We start from the raw sequence: 23,108 nt of genomic DNA on the forward strand, positions 1-23,108 counted from the left end.
GCACAGAGAGGGCCGAAGTGTGGGGGCTTCATTTCTCTGCTTCAAATCCCTCTCGGCTGATTTTCATTCTGTTTATTGTTTCTGTGCAGAAAGGGGTTTTTGTGCAGTTCCTAACTTCAGTGCTGTTCTCAGATTCATCTCCTGAAGGAGGAGCCTTTTTTTTCATGCTTAAATCTGAATTTAAGGCGTTGGGCAGCATTTTGTAAAGATTTTTAGATGATTCTTTAATACATGATCCGGCAAACATATTTTCTGAAACAAGCTGTGCTGAGTTCTCCAAAATATTCTGAAGAAACAATATTTTAAATATTTTAAGAATATGTGCAAAAAGTTAACCCTGTTCACATCTCTGTTCTAGTAATTATATTTTTTTAATTGAGGTTGATTAGCTCTACTTACAAAGAGTTCCTAATTTTTCATGTTTGCTCAGTAAATACAACCTAGATTTTATGATGTTGCAACTTTTTATTTTTTTTATTAAAGCTACTTAATACAGTGTGAAGTAGAAATAAGAAAGAGATAATAGATTTTTTTGTTTGTTTGTTTTTTTAGTGAACATTCAGTGAAAGTGGACTTTTTGGCAATATATGAAACATGTTTATTTTCAGATTCAGATTTATTAATTTTCCCCGTACCTGAAGAGGAGCAGATGTAGTTTTAATTTTGCCATCCTAAAACAACCTGCCTGAGTTTTATCCTGGATTATCAGCCTCCGTCTCAGCTTCAACCTTCTCCTCTAATGTTTCTCCATCTCCCTTCGTTTCTGCGCCATTCTGTCTCTGGACCTCCATTTTTTTTTTCCGGTCAAATATTTTTACTTTAATTTGCCAAACTTTGCTCAACTTTAACACCTGTAATTCCCGTCTTCTTAAGGCTCAAACTGGTCTGTCTCCTTTTGTTTTTCTCTCTCTCTCATAGTTTTCTTCTCCGTTCCTCTTTTTTTTTACCCTTCAGTCCCCCCGTCCAGTCTGTGCAGTGTTTTTTTCCCCCCCCTTTGAAGTGCCGAACTCTTTCTCTGTTCTTTTCTGTTCACGCCCCACCACTACACGCTGTCAACGCTCCTGGCAGCAGATAATGATCTCCCACTGCTTTTGTAATTGGCCAAATAAACACTTGACAACACTAGTTTAAAACAGACAAGTTATTTGGTTTTAATTAACATAGCAGGGCCTGTAATGGCTTCATTAAAAATGCGTTATTTCAGCTGCACATTTGATTATGCTGGAAACGGACATCTTGAGGGCCCGTGTTTATTTTTCCCCTTTCTTCTCTTTCACAGCCGAGCGTCGCTTCGTGTCGCCTCCTCTGTCATCGGCGCATTTTATTCATTTCATTCAAGTCACTTACAATTGTGCTGTTTATTTTAAACTTCACATTAATTGCTAATTATGTGGTTTTAACTGTGTTGAAATCTGCTGTTCCCTGATGACAATTACTCTGAGTTGATATTAGATGATTTTTATTTATTTATTTATTTTTTTCCCCCCTCCACATAATTTTTCATCAGGAAAGAGAGAGAATGTTAAAGATTGCCGAAAAGCCCCATCTGTCTTTTCGTTTGGATCCAGATTTAAAATTAGGCTTTGTCGTGTAGAGCTCCACAGTTATTCCCCTTTATTATCGCTTTAAAATTCATCTCAGGTAAAAAGATTTTAATTAGGTTCTTATTTTGTTGATTTATGGGATTTTTTTTAAACTCCAGTTGTTGATTATTTCCTAAAGATATTCTTCTAAATGGAGAAATTGGAAGAAATAATTTTTTTTGGAACTATTGCATAATTCTGGTGATGTATTTTGTTTAATTATATTGACTCAAGGTTAAAAACAAACTGCATAGCAGAGAGCTAGATTTTATCAGATGTATGTATGTATTCATGTATGTATGTATGGCTGTGTAGGCAGGAGAAGTGAGAATATGGCTTAGAGAGAGCAGAGGAAAAACAACAGCTTTGTTTGTTGACAGATGCCTCCATGCTTATGGTCTGTTAATTGGATAACAATGTAAACAATCACCGATGGCGCCCGTCTCCTGTGTCAGTGTGGCATGTTGTTTCCCTACTTTCTTTTTCAGAGTCAGATGCTGCTGTCTCCCCGTCGGCTCTCCCTGGTGCACCTCCGAGCACGAGCACCTCATCCCGATTTTACTCTGAAAGCTCACATCTACGCACACACTCGCACTTCTAAAGACACACGTCTGCACACACACCTGCTCCACCCCAAAGCCTCATTTACTCCTACCTGATGCTGTGGTGTCACAACAGCCTGTCGGGTTCATTAGCATGGCAGCCATTTGTGACGCACTGCTCCTGAGGTGGGAAAATATTCCACCGTCGGGCTGGGATATGTTTGCCGCAAAACACACTCTCACACACACACACACACACACACACACACACACACACACACACACACACACACACACACACACACACACACAAGCTCTCTTTGTGGCATCTCACCCCACCCCGCTGCACTGTGAAGCAGTTGACTTGGTGAGGGGTAAGAGGATGATGTGGCAGCTCCTCCCTGCCTGCGCCAGGCTCACCAGGACCCCGCTGAGGAGTCAAAAGTCTAAATGACACATGGAGATGAAAACACGTAGAGTCAACGATCCCAGCTTCCACATTTTCAAACACCTCTGGGAGTCGGATTTATCCGATGCTGATTCGTACGCCTCACCTCCCCTTATTTCATTTGGCCTCTTTTCCCACTTTTCTCACCCTCCAGTTAAGAAAACATTATAGAAAAGACATTTTTTTAAGAAATCTATTGATGTATAAAAGGGAGCTGGGGGAAATGACTAAAACAAAGAGGTTCTTTTTAAAAGCTATATACATAAAAATGAAAATGATGACATTTTGTGATATCTGACTGTTATAACACTGATAAAAAGATGTGTTGTCACTCTGTAGAAGGTAAAACTGTGGTCCAGTTCATGGTCATGGGTCCCTGTGTGAGACCTGTGACTTTACGTGTCGGAGAGCTGACCTTTATGGTGCATGGCTTGACCTCTGACCTTCTACAGCAGGTACAGGGAGCTGGCTAATTATCCCACTGTGAGGTTAGAATGGGATCCCTAATCAGAGGGGCTGATGCAGCAGTCATCAGATAAGCCCCGGACACATCTCGGTGTCACACCACCTCGCCCGTTCAGCCCAGGTGTTAGATTGGCCCAATGTAACATGACCCCTCCAGTGATTAGCTCACATAAGCTAAGAGGCCCACAGGGGTGGTGGGTGTTAGGGAGATTCAGGTTGTCCTGTTTTCTCAAACACAGGTCTGACCCCCGCTTTTATGTCGGCTAACTCGATCAACCACGTTGTGGGTGGTTCAGCATTATTTCTCTCCTTTTAGACAATTGCTTTTGCGTCGAGTTTGCACCACAAATAAAATGTTTCTGTCCTTTACACCATCAGCGATATTTTCTCTTTGACCTTTTCCATAGCTGAAATTAATTCACTCTACTCTTCTTCTCTCTCACACACACACAAACTCCTGCCCTGCAACCTTCATCGGTTTGTTCTGGATTGGAGTCTTTTTAAGAAAACAAACGTTTTCCTCGTAGGGGAAACTAAACTCTTGCTGCTCACATTTCTGCTCAGACTTTTTTTAAACACGATGTTAAAATAACACACACAGTTCACATCCTTGAGCAGACACACATTAAATGAATGCAGTCACAGAGGGATTTCAGTGGCTATGAATTAACTGAGGCCCTAATAAGGGTAAATCAGAGGAGCAAGTTTAAATGTTTTAGATATGATGATAAAACAGATTTAAAGACACATTGACTTTTAATCTGCTTTATTTGGTTTGGGTTTGTCATTCCTAATTTAAATCGAGCTCATTGTCTGAAAATGATTTACAAAAATAGATGATTCTTGTTGTACTTTAACATATATTGGTCTTAAGTTATGTCCATATTCTTAAACATGAGAATGTTTCTTTTTTTTGTTTAATTTTGTAGTTGTTAATTGAAATTACCAAGCAACTCGGAGATTGATTTTTGGTAACCGTCTAACTCGTATCCCTGCTCTCCTGCCACCTTCTCTTTTCTCAGATCACCCAGTTGGATCCAGGGTCGAACCTGCTGGAGGCCAAGTTGTTTCCTCAGGAGACGCTCTTCCTGGAGGCTAAAGAATAGGACCGGAGCCTCTGCTAGCTGAGAGAACCCACTGACTGACTGATGAACTGGCTGGATGCACACTAGTCACCAAGCATGGCCCCATCCCCACAGTCTGGGCCTCCAACACACACACACACACACACACACACACCAACCAATCTCTCAGACATACATACACTGGCATGCACATCCAGTGACACACAAGTGTGAGTAAGCTTCTCTGCCCTCGGCCTGTTTGTGAAACATGAAAGCCTGGTGTAGAACGTGTTGCACAGAGGAGAAAAGACAAGCACACAGCCAAACATTCACCTTCCTGAGCCTCTTCCTCATGTTCTCGACTCTTCACACACGTCACATTTTCAAACTGCTGTGTCATGGTTCTCTGTCACAACACAAACACAGAACAAGAACAGCATTGAGAGACTGGCTAGACAAATCTTTGTCACAGAAAAATAAATGAATAAAAATCAAGGACTTCTTCCCCTGTTTCCTTATTTAACACACCAAGGCTGCTTTTTTAGAATGTTTGTTTGTTTTTGTTTTTTTTTTTTTTGTCTGTGTTTAAATAAAAAAAAAAAATGGAAAAAATGAAATAAAGTGGACATCGAGATGGGATGTCTCCCTGTGAAGGGTGGGATGTGTTTACTACCTATTCCCAAGCTTTCCACCTCTGCTTTTCCTGTCCTCCATCCGTCCCTTCACCCCTCGGTTTGCTGTGAGAACAGGACTCGTCGGGGACGCCTGCTCCACCTGCAGCCTCCGCCCTTCACTTTCCTCTTCCTCTGGTTTTACCTACTGCTCCACGAGTCGTTTTATTTCTCTTTTTTAATTTTCTGAATCCTTTTTAACTTCGATGCTGTATTAATTTAAGTTTGATACACATTATAAAAAAACAACATATGAATATGAACATCGGTTTGTTTTTCCCAAAAATCTGTTGAAGTTTGTCAAACACAAACAATCGCTTAAACATAGGATCTGTTTTCTTTAGATTCTTGGAACATATGCCACAAAAGTTTCTAAATCTTCATTTTTGAGGTTCCTGAGTGGTTCTATGGGAAATGTATAATTTTATATCAAAGATCTAAACCAGTCGCCTGTCAGTTCCTATATAACCAAGCGCTCCTTGGGGTTTTCTGTGCATAAAGGCAGACAGAGTTAAAGAAAAAAAGAGGTTTATGTTTGTATTAGATCGAGCCAGAAACCAAAGTGCGATTTGAAATAAGACCTTCTGATGTCGTTTCCCCAACACAAGCTGCTAGAGACCTGAGCAGACCTTTTACTTCCCTCTCTTAACAAATGTTTTAAATATCCTCCCTCTCACACCACCTGCTGATGAGGAGAGAGCGGAGAGATCACACAGGCTTAGCCCTCCATCTGCAGCCGAGCTCCTCTGTCAGCTCCAAGGCAAAGTTTGAGAGCGCCATCAGAGAAAACCTCGTTAACAAACTTCTTTAGGCAAAGTGGGATGCCTTTACCGACAACACCTCATACCTGGAACATATCAACACGAGTAGACTTGTTTTTCCTTAAAAAACAACGAATTTTCCACCTAGCAGAATATATTTGACTGCTTTGTCCTAAACACCTGAGTGTAAAGTTGCATCAACCACAGGGGAGAAGGAGCTGCATGTAAAATATTTGAGTTACAGAAATCCTCCTCCTGCAGCTTAGTTTGACATGAACCCACCAGTGATTGTTTTGGTCGTTTCTTTGTACTTAAATAAAAACTGCAAATGGAAACCAGTATTGTGCACAAACTCTTAGTAGATTACCTGCATAAAAGATCATTCTGGTCTTATTCTGAAGATCTGCAGGCTTCAGGTGAGTTGGGTGAAAAAGCTCCTTTATCATTCTGAGTAATGTGTTGAAATTTGAGCTCCGAAAGGCTTTGAGATATTTTGCAATCTCTCACATCCTGAAAGCATCCCGAAGTGTTAGTGTTAGTCGGTTCCTCTAATAAGGCTGTCTTGTTTCTCACGCGAGCAATGAGTCGACCTAATGCGTTCAGTCAGCCTCGCTTCCCCGACTTCAACCAGACGTGTTGCTCAAGGCTCAGTGCAGAGGATGGGTTTGAAACACGGCTGCTCAGTCGCGTGGAAAATGTTTGGGCCTCCGTATTTAACTTAAATCTTTGCCAAAGTGCAGTTGCAGCCGTTTAATACTTACTTATTAAAGAATGAATGCTTGAATTTATTTCAGACAGGGTTGTGTGAAGCAGTAATTCTCAACCCCGGTCCAGGAGGAACACCATCCTGCATGTTTTGGTTGCTTCTCTGCTGTGACACACCTGAGTTGAATGACTGGCTGATTAACAGGCTTCTGCAGAGCTTGAAGACCTGCTGAGGAGCAGAGAAACGACTAAAACATGCAGGATGGTGTTCCTCGGGGACCAGGGATGGGAATCGCTGGTGTAAAGTACGTACCTGCAGTCTGCTTGGAAGGGCAGGAAGGGTCTGCTCAGAACAGGAACACCAGGAAATTCAGTGTTTCTTCATTTAAAACAAATCAAACCTCAAAAGTTTTATTTAACTAAAGGACTGGTGTGGATTTTTACACATCAGATTTGCATAAGATAGCTGCACAAGTTTCAGTTTTAAGCTTTTTTTTTTATTCTTGTATCTGAGGGTTTGATAACTTATCATTAATCATCTACTGAAGGTAAGACTTACAAACGGTCCTTTACATTTGCCTCCACTCATTGTAAATGTAAATATAGTTCCTAATACTGCTAAAGAAGGCCCTAGAAGTCAGTGAGAGGATAGCTCCTTTAAGTTCAAGAATGCTGCTGGACCTTTCTGGAGCTTTCAGGGTGAATGTTAAATGTCTTTGAATGACATTTGTTAGATTTCGGATGGACGTAGAGCTGTGCGTTTCCTGCAGAGTCGTGCGTTTGGCTGCAGAGACACGTGCAGCTTGGGGCGAAGGCGAGGTCGGAACAGGGCGAGGAGCTCAGTGAGCGTGAAGCTGAATGTGGTTATGAAAGAGGCAGACAGGTGCACCTCTGCTCCTCTGTCAGAGTGCATCATCCTCAGGGAAACGAGCACATACTGCAGCTCCTCTCAGCTGTGAGAATACAGTTTCTTATTGTGCAGCTTTCTAATGAAATGTGTACGAGCATGTTTGCCTTCACTGCAGCTACAGATGATGATGATGGAGACGGAAGTGTCCATGAGGCATAATGATATTCCTCTCTTATACCTGACCAAACTTGACAACTTATTGCTGTTGTGCTGGCAGAAGTCATCAGGTTTATCACCATTTGACATTTATGGAACAGGATATTTTTATCTCTGGGTTCTAAGAAAACAATTTGTTCCTTTTAATAAATATTGCAAAAACGAAACTACTCTAACAAATATCTGCAGCAAAAAAAAAAAAAAAGAATTAAACATTAGAGATCAAAACATTTTCAGAGACAGACCTTATATTCTTTTAAAGTGGATTTGATCAAAACGTTTTTGGGTTTTCAAAAGTTTTTCTTTGAACTTTGGCTGCTTTTCACTCACTTTCTGCCCTAACTTTGTACCTGAGCATATTGTTCAATTAAAGCTTTATAACCTGAAGAAAGTGGACATGTGGAGAACAAGAGAAGTGTCACACCTAACAGCTATCAACAGCAGATTAATATTACATCAAAGTGATAACTTTATAAAATATGAAAGAAAGAAAGAGTCCACCTGTCACAGAGCCATGCACCATCCTTCACTTCATCATTTGGGGCAAGTTTTCAGCTAAATGTTGGTGCTTAGATACTTTTAAAGTATGTTATTTTTTATATTTTTATAGGTTAGCCAAAGAAATTGAAACAAATTGTGTCTTTGTGACAAGCTACTGGTAACAAAATGCCTAAATATCTATATTTAAAGTGATTGTTGTCTGTCGTGTGTCAACACTACACTGGTTCATCTCTTGATTTCAGGAGCCTTTTCATGTTTTTTAAATCGTAGATCAGGTACTGGAGTGAAAAGAAGCCAAAGTCCAATGAAAACCCCTTCATAAAGCCATAAAACTACATCATTCAAGACCGCTATAAAATATTACAAAAACCTCTGGCTCTTTGGAAGCAAAGAAGCCCAGAGAGAAAGTTTTTGCACAGCCTGATCAAAGTGATCCCTAATAATTTAATTAGCATTTTACACACAGGATGTGGTCATTAATAATGACAATTCACTCCATTTTACACTGTAGAGAAAGTTTATTCATATATCACAGGTGTTGTCTTTTATATTATAGCCTGACTTTAGATGGACGTCTTTATCAGGGCTTCAAACTGGACGCTTTTAGTGAGGGGGGGCTTACAAGAAAATGCCATAATGTGGTCACTATGCTGGCGTCCCCCGCCACAAATCCAGCGATGGCAACATCAGGTTGCTGTCCCAATTCTCTGATGACAAAAGAGGAGAGCGTCCGTGATGTTTAACCAGCCCCGCCGGGGTCAAGAATGCAGCCCATTGGCGGGGGAACTAAATCCTCGAGTGATCTCTCCTCCCTCCTTTTGAAGTGGCACCCAGTGAAATCCCAGAGCACAGCGACTCCTTGAAACACAGGATCCTTCACCCATATCCCAGACCGGCCTAACCTGGAGGGTCACCCCAAGTTTACTTTCTCAGAGACGCGGCCCGGCCCAAAGAAACAGAATCTATGCAGCTTAAACTGTTGTGTGTGCACAAAAGGAGGGTTGCCTCTGCCTCTCTGTCTCCTTCTCTTCACACTTCTGTTTGTCGATGACACAAAGGACATGAAGAGACTTTGATTTTTATCTCAGAAAACAACAGGACATTTTTTTTGCCACCATGTCATTAATCTGATTAGTTTAGGCTTTCATATAAATTCTTTAAAGCTTAAACATGTGGCGTTTTATTTAGTATTTTAATGTATTTGCTGTTTTCAAAGAGATGGGGGGGTTTGTACTTTAAATTGCATTTATTTCACAAAGAAGCTTTGGGTGAAATTGAAAAAATATACAGACTTAATTTATTCAAATGGGAACAGGAACAAGCATAAATGCATAAAGGGGTTTAAGTTTCTTTTGCAGGTAGTTTGAACATTCTCTGTTTGTTTTGGTGCATTATATTCTGCACAGAGCTGTGTCAATTTGAGGCACTTCACATGCTGGGTTATTACCTTTAAAGAAGACTTTAATTAAATTTCAAACATTTATTTACTCTATGACAATGCCTCGCTGCTGCAAGGAGATCATAATATGTTGTCACTGTTTTATATGCAGGTTGGTCTGTGGTAACACCATTAATGATTTATAAATGCTTAAATGGTGCAGTTTGTTTATTTCATTAAGGTGGGTTTCATGGCTTATCTTAAGGATCAGTTAAAATTGCAATATGAAGCAAAATAATAATAATTGAAGTCATGTAATAATAGTCAGAGAATTTACCAAAAAAAAAAACCAATCTTTAATTATCATTACTGAAAATAGTTTATTCTGCATTCCTGCGACACTTCCTGCGGAGACATTAAAAGGCAATTAATTTTCCTTTAAAAGGAATGTGGCTGCGAACATTGTTTATTTAAAAGCTAGAGTCCTCAGAAAGTTTGTTATGATGTAGGAATGTGTAGATATATTTAAGTCCCACAGCATCCTCAGAAGGCCACAACATTACGCTGGGGCCACCTGGACTCACAAGACTTAATTAAACACCTTAGTTATTTTTTTGAAAAATATCTTTTAAAAATGTTTGATAAATTCAGTCATAAAGAAAAAATACAAAAAGATTGCCATAAGGAGTGGCTATAGCTAACTAAATATCATAATTCTCCTATTTTAGTCTCTCTCTGTTGAATCTAGATCTGAATTTAAAATTTCCCTAACATTATTGACCAAATTTAAAGATCTTATGGTTTTATATTTTCCTAACAGAGCACTTGGCTCTCAGACTGCAGGTTTACTTGTGGTTCCTCGAGTTTCTAAAAGTAGACTGAGTTAAGTTATCAGTTTTTATCTGGGATACTGACTCCCTGTTTTTTTAAAACCTTCTTTTATAATAAATCTTAGAATTAGAGTTGGATTGGGTCATGCTGAGCTTTCCCTTTAGTTATGCTCACATAAACTTTGGCTGCTGGACACCACTGTAGTTCTCTTTGCTCTATTTCTAATTATTGATGCCTTTTAACATCATGTTCTCTGGTTTGTTTTGTTGTTGTTTTTTCCCATTTTCCCAGAGAAACTACTCAATACTTCACGCTTGTCTGTGTCTTTTTCTCTCAACCTTCAGGCAGTCGAGGCAGAAAAGCTCGATTCTGCAGATGTTTCTGCCTGTCACCCACCGTCTTGTGCTTACTTAAGGTAGAATTATTATTATTATTTTTACTATGACTGTCACTTTATAATATACTGAATCTGATTATTGTATTATTGGATTTAGTTTTAAAGGGTTGAATTTGACTGCATGTAATTTAATTTGATTTAAACTGGTTTACTTTTTTGTGTAGTATCCTGAGATGACCTTAGTTATGAATAAATTAAATTGAACTGAACTGAATTAAATGACATAGTTTAGCCTAATATAGACTTTAGTTAAAACTGTACAATATATAGGATATGTTATAGGTTATATATGTGCAAGATAAGTAAAAAGGTTCGTTAGTTGCATATTATTTAACATAATTAGCTTCAGTAGACTGAAAATATGAGTTAGAAGCTAAATTCTATTTATCTGGCATCTTGGTGATACAGAAGCACATAATGAATAAAATAATACAATACTGGATTTTAAAACACGCAAATCAAATGAAAAAAAATATGTGATTGAAGACTAAACATCCAGCCCAGAATATAGCTAGCCTAATTAAGTCTTTGATTATAATTTAAACTAATAGCCCAGCCTATATCTTTAGCCAATAAATGGAAATTACAGGATATTAGAGAACCCTGTCTTCACAGCTGTGCTAATGGAGGCCAGAATCAATAATTAGGAGGATGTTTTTTTTCCTATATGAAGGTGTTTAATGTATTGTTCAGATGGTGAGTGGTTTATAATCTCCCATGGCTGCATCCCTCTGCCTCTGTCGGCTCCGTTTATTTATAGAAATGTTCCTCCCTCGCACCTTCGGATGTGTCTCCTCAGAAAAACCCGAGGTATTCGGATTATCAGCCACTTGGGATAAAGCAATAAATGGGCCAGTGGGGTCCTGAATGGGTGCAGCGGTGTGGAGGGCAGTAATTACAGCTTCATATTAATTGTGTTTTTCCCTCTCTCTCTCTCTCTCTCTCTCTCTCTCTCTCTCTCTCTCGCTCTCTCTCTCTCTCTCTCTCTCTCTCTCTCTCTCTCTGGGCACACACACACACATCTAGGAAGTCTTTGTGCCGAACACTTCAAGTTTCAAAAACAAGGCCAATTGAAGCGGCGCAGCTCAAAGCCGGCCCCATTGTAGGCGAACACATTGAGTTTTGATTGGGGACAATGGTGTTTCTCAAATTTCTGCTAAAAAGAAAGCCATACTCCATCTGTGATCTCAATGAGCCGCCTATTCATGGGCTTCCTTCTTTTCTGCGCCATTCGTTGGTGGAGAAAAGGAGGCAGATGTGGAGGGATAGAGCAGGGGAGAGTGCATTTTAATTGGCTGCAGTGTGTAGGTCTGTCTCTGTCCTCTTTTCTCCCTCCCTCTCTCTCTTTCTCTCTCTCTCTCTCACACACACACACACATTGGCGTTATATGCCACTATAGTCCGTGCAGAATGGAAAGCCAGAGAGCCCAATAATCTCGCCGTGTTGATGAATACTTGTAGCCCATTCATTAAACAAAGATAATCCCTGCCAACCTACCTCGGGGGCAGAAAAACGTATTTTTGTGTTCGTGTCTTAGTGTGTGTGTGCGTGTGTGTGAGAGAGAGAGATAGTGGGAGAAAGAGGAGGGAGAGATGGAGAGATTTCCTGAGCCCTGGCCAACAGCTTTGGCAGACACAGAGATCCTTCAAATCTTTGAAATATTCATACGCCGCCGAGGGGTTATCCCCCATTTACAAATAAGTGTTATTCTAGCGGCTGAGGAGTGCTGCTTCAGAGACCTCTATGCTCCTCTTCAGCCTCAAGTGCCTCTTCATGGAGGTCGCCCCTTACGCGCGGAAATTCAACCTGATGTGTTTGACTTTGGCTGCGAGGCCACTTTGTCATTTTGGAGCAAATGATGACACTTTTTTTTAAATGAAGTGACTATATATATATATATATATATATATATATATATATATATATATATATATATATATATATACCAAGCTTGCAGGAAGATGAGCTATATTGTGATTAGAGCTAGTCTGTTTATTTTATTTTATTTTTTACCATAAATCTTCACTCTAAGCTCAGACTCCTCACGTTTTCAAACTAGAAGTTTGTTTTGAGCCCTACCCCCCTCCACCCCCTCCTGAGCCTGCCTGCCTGCCTTTGAAGGAATGCGTTCCTCCTGATCCATGTCCGCGGCGCAGTGGAGCTGCTGCCCCTCTTGTCTCCGCACCCCGGGGCCCAGAGCACTCGGCGGTGCCCGTCAAGCGTGTAAATACTTGAGCGAACCCCCCCCCAACCTTCCTCTTCCTCCTCCTCCTCCTGTGAAACAGAAGAGATAAAAATAGTTTACTGCTTTTTGATTTATAATATACTCTGACATAAAACACAGCATGAGGAGGAGGAGGAGGAGGGGGGGGGGCAGCGGAAACATGCTGCTACATATGTTGGGTCAAGCATGGCCTTTGTTGTGATCTTAAAAAGGGTGTTAAAACCCCACTCGTGTGTGAAAGAAATGAAAGCATGGCGCAGTTTTTTTTTCTTTTTTGGATGCATAGGCCTAATGAAGTGGTTAAAAGAATGTTGGAGTTCCTAAGTGCTCACAGTCATTTTTAATTGCACGGGGGGGACATTTTTAATTGGGCCAAGACGAATAATACCTAATCCCTGTCATAATGCATCATTCTCAGACATGACCTTTCATTTAGGATCAGCTTAACTGGAAAAAAAACTAAACCGGTGTTATTTAATTCACCTTTTCTATCAAACTTTAAAACACAAGTTTAATAACGTAAATGCTGATTCGGCATTCACGTTATTTTCCTCTTTTTTATTCTCCTAACCAATGCACACTTTGTGATATTTCAGCCAAACATTCAGCTCATTCAGCAGATGAGCGCCATGACTTTTGGAGTTTGGTAACTTCTGTACTTTATAAAATATTTAACTTTATTTAGAAATATTTTTCCATTAAAACATGCTGAGATCTCTTCATTTCCTTCAAACTATTGCTCTGCTTGAAATCTGCCTCAACATATCTGCTCTGTTCTGTCTTCTCAGGCTACTTTTAGCTTTTAGCCACACTTTGGCTCCATTTGGATTTAGTTTGACTTCAGTTACCAATATGCTGCTTTTAGCTCATGTTTGAGCTATTTTAGCTGTCTGGTAGGCTTTTGCTGCATTCAAATCCAACTTTCAGTTAGCGTTTTGCTACTTTTAGCTCTCTTAGCTTTTTCTTTTAGCAGTTTCAGCTTCTTCAGCAGATTTCAGCACTGTCACACAAAAAAACAAAAAGCTTTTTTTGTCTTGTTAAATCCCCTCCTTTTTCTACTTTCTTTTGACTCAGTCAAACATCCAAACCAAGAAAGGTTTCATGCTCTTTTTGTTTTAATTTCCCATTTAAAATCGCACCTACATCCATGAGCGTGGGGGCCCTTTTTTGGGTCGCCTTTTGCAACTTTTCTTTTGCGTAAAAAAAAAAGCGGGCAATTTTCCTCGGCGCGCGCTCATCGCCCATGCAGATAATTACTTTGAATGTCAAAAAGATGTAGTTTTAATATCGTCTCTATTAGCCGGTTGGCTAGGTAATTAAGGTGCAGATGACAGCGGCGAGGGAAACAGATGGCATTTGCTTACAGTGATTCAGAAAGTAAACAATGAGGCTGGGAGGGGAGAGAGGCAGGACTGCTGCTGCTCTTCCTCTTCCTCTTCCTCCCAGCAGCCATTTACCTTCGGCTTCAAGTTGTTCATCACCAAGCCTGTTGTCATCCTTCCGAGGCGCTGACAATTGTTGATGAGACGCCCCAAACTTCTCTTTTCATCTGAACTCCACGTGCGGCAGGTGAGGGGAGCAGGTGTTACCGCGCGCGCGCTGCCCTTTTGCGGCTCCGCTCCTCCTGAAAGCCGTGGAAGGTTCCCGGTGTTCTTCATCACTAATTCGTTATTAATGAGAGGCTGGCTTTACACAGGATCTTCAATATAATGGGGCACAAGGCGAAAACGTCTTTATTTTAGCTTTCACTTTAAATGTAAGAAAAAAACTGAAGCCAAGCGGGACACGTTTTTGTTCTTCTGATCATATAAAAACATTATTAATATTATTTAAATATTTTATTTTTTTAGCATATTTATTTTTTACTCCTTTAGATAAATAAAAACCCTAAATAAATAGCTGAATATTTGCGCCAAATTAAAACTGTTGCAGTTTGAAAGGAAAATTTAAAATAAGCATTAAATCACTTAAAAATATATTTAGAGGTGCTTTAATAAACTGTTTAATTAAACACAATTCTTTTTGTATTTGAAACTTTTAAAATGAGCAACACATAAATATAAAGGGAACTATTGTTTTAAAACGATTTAGTTTTAATATTTAAAAAGTAAAAAAATAAAAACGAATTTAGCCCGACAGCTTCAGTCCCACATGCGTATTTATTTATTTATAGAAAATCTGAATTTTACTAATTATTTATCTCACCTTATCAAAGTTTATATACAGATATTCTGTTGATAGAATAAATGTAGCAGCTCGGAGATGAGCCTATAGGTTGAGCTGGTTAAACTTGCCTCTGGTTTTCCTGCAGCCGAGTATTAAAAACATTTCTCTCTTTTCCCCAGATTCCCTTCCTGCCGCCAATAACCTGCGGACAAACACATTTATTTTTCCGCCTCTCGTGCTAAAACTCGCATTTTCCCAAACCAATAAAATAGATTAAACTTACCTTTAAAGATGAGCCACGCTTCAGCTTTAATTTTAAAATTCTCTTCAGTTTTTGTTTTGAGTACAGATCGAGCTTTTAAGGAAGGAAAGCAGAGACACAAATAATACAGCATCTACACAGATTTGGAAAAAAAATAAAAAATAAAAAGTTATTGAAACGAATAAGAATCCCCCTTCATTACAGGGCTCATATTTAATTGCTCACGACTCGTGCTGCGCCGCAGTATTGATCTAATCTGCCCACAATTGATAAAAGGAATCGAACTTGTTGGTCAAAATCTATCAAATTATTATTTTTTTCGAGATATAAACTTGCATCGATTTGAGCTTTCCGGGAACTCCCTTCAGATTCTTAACACTTGATATTTGGAAAAAGAACTCAGGTGGACACAGTTGAAAAAAAAAAGAAAAAGAAAAAAAAAGAAAAGAAGAAGAAGAAAAAAAACAGAGGCAAGCCAATCAGATCGCTCCTTCTCCCTTTGGCCAATGGCAGGCGCCACATTGTTGTCAAATTTGTCTAATGAAAACGTAGGAGCAACAATAGAGAGAGGAGAGAGGGATCTGTATCCACTGACAATCTCTGGAGGAAGTTAGTGTCTCAACCCCTCAACTCCTGGACAGTTTGAACTTTAAATCGAAGAGGAATGATCTCTTCTTCTTCTTCCGGCTCGGACTCTTTTCGGACCTAATCTCGTTTGTTTTTTGTCTCATTTCTTTTTTTCCCCCTCGACCCATCACTTGGACAGTTTCTATCTGAGTTTCTATCATTATTTGAAGTCTGTTAGTGATAATTTGCTGACTTCACCTGTTGCGCGTAAAATGTTCTGAAGCGGGCAGCAGATGTGATCCGCTCCACTTCGCTTTCATTAAAACAGCCAAACGTCGTTTATTTGCTCATAGCGTCGGTGAGTCGGTGAGGAAGCGGGCCAATGGATCTGAGACCGGAGCTCCCCACAGTCTCCTCGGCCTCCCAAGTCCACCCGGGGGCGGCAGCGGCGGCCGCGGCGGCCTCCATCCCGGTGTCCATGGCCGGCAACCTGCTGCGCGGCCCGCCGCTCCTCCTGCGCGCCGCGGACAAGTACCCGCGCACGCCCAAGTGCGCGCGCTGCCGCAACCACGGCGTGGTGTCCGCGCTCAAGGGCCACAAGCGCTACTGCCGCTGGAAGGACTGCATGTGCGCCAAGTGCACGCTGATCGCCGAGCGGCAGCGCGTGATGGCCGCGCAGGTGGCGCTGCGGCGGCAGCAGGCGCAGGAGGAGAACGAGGCGCGCGAGCTGCAGCTGCTCTACGGCACGGCGGAGGGGCTGGCCCTGGCCGCCGCCAACGGCATCATCCCGCCGCGTCCGAACTACGAGGTGTTCGGGTCCGTGAACAGCGAGAGCAACTCAGGTGAGCCGGCAGCGGGGCTTTGGTTCTCTGTCAGATCAGAGACCTGTAGCTGCTCACAGGAAGCTCAACTTAGGCCACAATGTGTCTCATTATTTACTCAACCAGAACACTAAACCTGTTCCAGACCGAAGGGATTACATGTTGCTGTTTTAGGTCTACAAGCTTCGATCTGATTCGAATGACTAATCTTCGCATTTTTTTTTTTTTTACTAATATATGTGCTGTTTGTGTCTGCAGATTCCAGTATCCAAAAGTATGAGCTGTTTCCAAAGACCCAGCTGTCCGGGTCGAGCACTCCGCAGAAGTCTGCGGGGAAACCGGCCTCCACCGAGGGAGACTCGGCCCCGGGCGTCTCCTCCCCCGACGGGCGGCACGGAGGCGGCTCGGGCTCGGAGAACGGAGACAGCGAGTCCTTCATCAGCTCGCCGGTGTCCAAGCCTCTGAAGGACGGCGAGGAGACCCCCGGCTCCGTCAGCTCCCTGGGCTCGGACTCCGGTTCCGAGACCGACAAGGACGAGCAGGAGCCCTCCCCGTCCTCGGCGGCCTCGCGCCACATGAACGCCATCGACATCCTGACCCGCGTGTTCCCCAGCCACAAGCGCAGCGTCCTGGAGCTCGTCCTGCAGGGTTGCGGCAAGGACGTGGTGCAGGCCATCGAGCAGATCCTCAACAACAGCGGCGCGCAGCCCTCCAACAAGGCCGGGCCCGCGGACGAGCCGTGGACCGCCGAGAGGATGCTCCAGGGCGCGCAGCAGCCTTCGTCGGCGTCCGCCACCGCCGCCGGCCCCACCAGGCCCATGCTGCCGGGCGCCATGACGCTCAGCAACCGCTCCGCCTTCTCCCCGCTGCAGCCGAACGCGCCGCACTTCGGCGCCGACCCGGGCACCTACCCTCTGGGCACCCACCTGGGACTGAACCCGCTGCGGCTGGCCTACTCCGCGCACAGCCGGGGACTGGCGTTCATGGCGCCCTACTCCACCACGGGGCTCATGCCCACGCTGGGCTTCAGACCCCCGATGGACTACGCGTTCAGCGACCTGATCAGGGACAGGACGATGTTACACAAGGAGCAAAGTTACAGCAGCAGCCTGTACGGGCCTCTAGTCAACAACACGCCGGACAAGCAGTGAGCGTCCGGCTGACGGATCACAGACACGCTCCATTGTATTTGTGGCCGCAAGTGTTGATGACCCGTGACGTGTTCTGGCTGCACTCTCCTGTAAATATTAGGATTATCTGGCTTGTAGTCAAAAGGTCTGATGGAGGGGAAGAACTAAACCTAATTATGTGTGACCTTAAAATTAATTTTATATGTTAGACTGTATACGTTTGGATGGCTTTCCCCTCTTTTGTTTCTCATCATGCCACCAACCAAATAACATGGCTCCAAATTAAACCATTAGAGTAAAAAAACAAAAACAAAAGGTCAACTCAGTATGAACACATGCTGCAGATCTTTTCAAAATAATAATTTGGTATTTGATATTGGTAATTCTGAAGTGGTGGTCAAAGATGAGAAGCTAAACGAAGCAAATATTAAGTTATTATGAATAACTTCCTGCTGTAAAACTAATAATGTGTAATTCATTGTTTTCTATTATTTCAGTAATCACATCTTTATTTTATTTTATTTTTTTTATTTTGTTTCCAACTGTCTGTATTGTATTATATCACATTTTGGTAATATGAAATGCTCTATTTGACTTCTCCTGTTAGTCAGATCATATTCAGTGCTGGACAAAGTCAGTTCCTCTTCAGGTGTTGCAAGATGTGCTGTCACATTGTATGAATATGCTGGAAATAAATGTTATTTTTTAAAAAAGGGAGCAAGTGCATTTTTATTTTATTTTAAATGAAACAAATCTATAAGTAAAAGTAAGTGTGTGTCGGCCTGCGCTGAACCCTCAGACTAAACACATAATTATAAACCTAAATTATATAAACTTGAAAGATGAAACTAAAGAATCAGTTCCTTTTTGGTGCTGAATAATCAGTTGTTCAATTTGAGCTAAATTGGATGAATTTCTGTAGTCTTATTAAAGCTACAAAGCAGACAAAACATTTGATATAAAACTTGTAAACCTGATTTTTTTATAAATAAGTGGAAGCTGAATAAAGATTATTTAAAAGCTCACGCAAACATCCCTTTACACACACTTAAATAAATATTTTAAAGCCTTTATAAACAAACTTGTCTCTGAAACCAAGTAATTTCCTTTTTTAGGGCTGCAGTCTTTTTTCTTTCTCTTTTAATCAACATTTTATAATTTAAATAATGATTCTAAATACAGACACTGATAGCAGTGATTATATTTGAGTGGCTTTAATGATTTTGATAATAATCAGTTTATACAATCTTATTTTAATGGCTTTAATAATTATTCTTTATTATTCTAAATTCTCACTTCATAAAAATAACTATTAGCTCATAAAGCTGCTTATTTTAAAGTCTCTGACTGCAGCAATAAGAACAATAAAAATCATGAACACGAATTTAGAAAAAAATTATTCTGAGGAATCAGATAATAACGGAATTTAATGTTTTTACTCTAAATTTACAACCCTAAAATAACTAAATTTAAATGTTAAAATCGAAACAGCTGTTTATCAAATAGGAAATGTTCATATTTCATAACATTATAAAGTAAGAAAGAAAAACATTTATAAAGAAACCGGGTTTTTTCTTTAAATTCTTATCAATTTTCTCAATTTTTCATAAGCATATTTAGTAAGAATTTTATTTCGACTGTCCTTCATGTTGTTTCATAGCTGACTATATTAATATCCAGATGGATTGTAATTCTGCTAGGACTGCATCATCTCACTCAGGTGTTTTCACATCCTTCAACAGAAAACTCATATTTCTAACGAAAGAACAGTGGCGCCATCTACTGGCCATTTGCTGCCAAGCAACTTTTACAAACTGGAGCCACCTGGGTCCTTTTTACAGCAAGTTATCTGTTAGCTAGAGAAGAATCTATACCTGAGCATCAAGGTGTGATTCTTTTACAGGTCAAGAAAAAACAAAAAAATGGCTGCATTTCAATGTTTTTCTCGCTCATTTCCTTGTAGAAGATCAGCTGCACCAATAAGTCGATCAAGAGTCACAAGAGACAACTATTCAAACTCTTGCTGTTTATCTACACAATGCACATTTTTACAATATTATATTATTTATTTATTTATTATTTTATTTTTCCATTACAGATCACAAAAGAGAACAGACACAAAAGAAGAAAAATAAAATTCCTGAATATTTCGAAAAATGGTTGTTTTTTTTATCCCAGAAAAGGCCAGTCAGCTTTGAAGGCCTTATCAACTCTGTAAAAGATGTATATACATATAAGAAATAGACAGAAATGGCTGTGGGTTCTAACCTATCATTATTCAGTCTGGATCAGTGGTATCTAATCCTGGACCTGGAGGAGCACTACCTGCATGTTTTAGTTGTTTCTCTGTTTTGACACACCTGATCTGAATATCAGAATGATTAACCGGCTTCTGCAGAACTTGAAGACCTCCTGAAGAGCAGGGAAACAACTAAAACAGCCAGCAGGATAATGGCCCTCCAGGACCAGGATTGGACATCGCTGGTCTAGATGGATATGCAGGTTGGAAAAACGTTGATTGTCTTTATATTAAAGCTGCGGTGTGTCATACACACAGCACCACTAGATGACAGTCTTGTCAAAGGAAAAGAATCTGCAGACTCTAGAAAACACTATTTCTAACAAACAGCTTTAAAGCCATATATATAAGTTACAGTAGAGCCCAGTCTTTCAGAATTATTTCAGTATTTCTTCAAACACACACAATCATTGGACACAATGGCTGCTTCCAGTTTAGTTTAGTTTTATTGCTTTTATGAGTCAAATTATGTTGCTTTATGTGTTTGTTTTTTGTCATGCATACACAACTATTGAACCTAGAAAGACAGGCTCATGTTTTCTTTTTGCATTGTTATACAGTGTCTACATTTACACACTCGATGTTACTAAATATTAGTTTTCTACATTTGAAGTCTAATAGCACTCCCTGCTGGTTCGATCTGTGTAAAGCACTGAGTATGAAATGATCAGCCTTGTTGCAGCGGATTCGAGATGAGGATTTTTTTGTGCTTGCTGTGTACATTTCCAGTAGTAGACAATGGCATCTGAGCATCAGGTTTTTCTGCATCATGTGGTCATATTGTTGTCTCCACAACCAGTGATGTCAGATTAAGGACCCCAGGGGATGGAAATCCATCAAAACCTGAAAGAGTTAGTTCTAAGATAATGGGTTGGCAGTCTGTAGAGGATTTCTGGTTTGTTACAGTGAACGTGCAGCCATATTTTCTGTGCTTCCTCCTCCACATTCGCTAATGAATAATTAGACAAAAACAAGCAAATAGCCACAGGCTTCCAGGGAGCGGTGCAGAGACAAGAATGGAGCAAAATCCATTTACGTTATTACGCTATACATAAAACTCATTTTCATTTTCCGAGCTGCTGTTTGGCTCACTGGGAGAACAACAAATAGATAACAGAAAAACAAACCAAGACAAAGACAATTGTGCACATTGTGGGCTGGATGTAGTGCTTCTGCTAAGCTCAGTAAACTCATGGCAACACAGATAAACTAAATGGAAATTAAAGTTTTGTTTTGCTTCAGTTTGCATTAAAATGTTTTACAGCTTTGCTGGCTCTCCAGCAGTGTTTCATCAGCGAGCTGCCAGTGAGGGAAAACAACTAAAAGCCTTGCCTGCATCCACAATAATGCCAACTGTTTTATACGACGAGAAAACACCAGCTAGATTAGTGTTAGTTGACCATTCTGCCATTGAAAAATAAAGGCCCAAAGATCAGATACTCAAACTAAATTTGTTTGGAAATACGTACCATGAAGACTGAACAATAATTGACATTAAAAGCAACCTTAATGTTATTCCTGTAATAATCCAGTCTTTAAAAATATATTATTTTATTCATAAAATTACCACAAACACTAAAATACTAACTGAATGTATTCCGTCTCCGTGGATCTCTGGTTCTGCTCCATTTCTCTCTTTACACTGTGTGCAAACAGTTTAGATGTCAGTTTTATGTGGTTGTGCATGTGCCTGCAGCATCGCACACGCTCTCCTCTTCTTAATAATAAACAACAGCTTAAAACTGGATTGTTTGGAAATCTTATTCCCATTTAAAATTTTTTTTTTTTGTGGCATCGTCACAAAGAACCAAAACACAAAAGGCAAAACCCAAAACCGACAGATTGTAACAGAGTTGTGTGATGTGATGAGTAAACTGTGTAGAAGAGCAAGTACAGCGCTCCACGGATGGTATTGTGGTCCTGGATAACACAAACATGCTAACAAACAAACAGGAAGTCAGTCAGCAGCTGTCAGAGTTACCTTCATCCTGTGAGCACCCAGATGGCCTGTGCTGTGTATCAGTGAGTTATTTCCTTTATTAGTACAGTTTAGTGGTTTATTTGTTGAACACATTGAACACATTAATGCAGCAGAATTAGCCTAAAGGCTTTTTTTTATCAGCAGTCACTGATCAGATGTTATAAAGACACACTAAAATCTAATTGTGAAACCAGAATATTAATTAAAAAAACAAAAACAAAGAGAACTTGTGCTGAAATGCAACGCTGTGTTAATGTGAAGGCGTGTGCGTGAGTGTGTATGTGTGTGTGCTGCTTGCTTTCTGATGTGTGCTCATTATGTCGTCAAAAATTCTGCAGAAGGTTCGTGGTTCGTGATTGAAGTTTGTGAAACTTCAATCACAAACAATTGTGGTTTCATTCCTTCTGAAGCCATTACATTAACAGGATCCCCCCCCCCATATTTATTCAGATGTGCTGTCTGAGGTGCACCTCGCCTCTCACCCAGTCACCTCTGGAACAGACTCCTACATTCTGCAACCATGAATTGAATAAAGCAGAAATGGAAAAAGTCCGTTTGCAATTTCCTGCACTGTGTACAAAAAAAAAAATTGTTTTCACAATATAAATAACAGCGTGTAGACATGTGTTGTCTGTGTGCAGCTCAAAGCTCCTAATAACATTTCTTTCAGCTCATTAAAGCTGGTTGTATTGTTTCTGGTAAACACTTATATCCAACCTTTACATGCAGACGCGTACAGATGAGTAAGAAGCAGCTGGGCCCCTGTGAGCGAGAATACCTGAGCTGTGAAGGAAAAAGACAAATTGGACACAAAGAGACAAGAAAACTTTAGAGAGCTGGTCACGTATCAGCTGAAGCCTGGTGAAGCTGCAACTCTGGGCTGTTTTCTGTCTCTGCTCTGCTCTAATATCACGAGTTTTTAACTCTGACAAACGGAGCAAATGAGAAAACACAAACACAGTTAGCAACAAAGACTTAATTAGTCTTTTAATGGCAGGTTCTGAATCTGGCTTTCTAAATGCTGTACAAAGAGACAATAAGGGGATAAATGAGTGTTTTGGAAGTTGTCCATCTGAAGATTGCATCGAGTCTTAACTTTGATGCATTCCCCTATCCAGAGCATGCACAAGGTGGAGGGCAACAGTGGAGAGAAATGATTTCCTTTTAACAGGAAGAGGCCTCCATCTGTCTCGGCTGGCTAAGGGATGAGAGGACAGGAAAGAGACCCAAAGAAGCACAGACACA

General features: G+C 40.6%; 2 protein-coding genes across 3 annotated transcripts in view; both read left to right on the top strand.

The window, feature by feature from the left end:
• The window catches only part of faf1 (Fas (TNFRSF6) associated factor 1), a 50,444-nt gene extending 45,847 nt beyond the window's left edge, over positions 1–4,597 (top strand). Inside the window, exon 19 of the mRNA XM_017407346.3 lies at positions 4,061–4,597. Within this exon, the coding sequence (XP_017262835.1) occupies positions 4,061–4,144 (84 nt within the window). The 3' untranslated portion in view covers positions 4,145–4,597. The remainder of the gene's footprint in view (positions 1–4,060) is intronic.
• Positions 4,598–6,445: 1,848 nt separating this feature from the next.
• On the top strand, positions 6,446–18,298 carry dmrta2 (DMRT-like family A2). 2 transcript variants are annotated; one of them, XM_017406950.2, is made up of 4 exons: positions 6,446–6,544; positions 10,360–10,430; positions 15,986–16,474; positions 16,712–18,298. In XM_017406950.2, exons 3-4 carry the CDS (start codon positions 16,015–16,017, stop codon positions 17,602–17,604), a joined length of 1,353 nt encoding a protein of 450 aa, XP_017262439.1. In that variant the 5' UTR covers positions 6,446–6,544; positions 10,360–10,430; positions 15,986–16,014; the 3' UTR covers positions 17,605–18,298. The 2 variants fall into 2 exon arrangements, with proteins under 2 accessions (XP_017262439.1, XP_024859677.1); XM_025003909.2 differs by lacking the exon at positions 6,446–6,544 and adding an exon at positions 6,554–6,787.
• The last annotated feature ends 4,810 nt before the right edge of the window (positions 18,299–23,108 follow it).

Source organism: Kryptolebias marmoratus, linkage group LG24 (genome assembly GCF_001649575.2).
Source record: "Kryptolebias marmoratus isolate JLee-2015 linkage group LG24, ASM164957v2, whole genome shotgun sequence".
Lineage (NCBI taxonomy): Eukaryota > Metazoa > Chordata > Actinopteri > Cyprinodontiformes > Rivulidae > Kryptolebias > Kryptolebias marmoratus.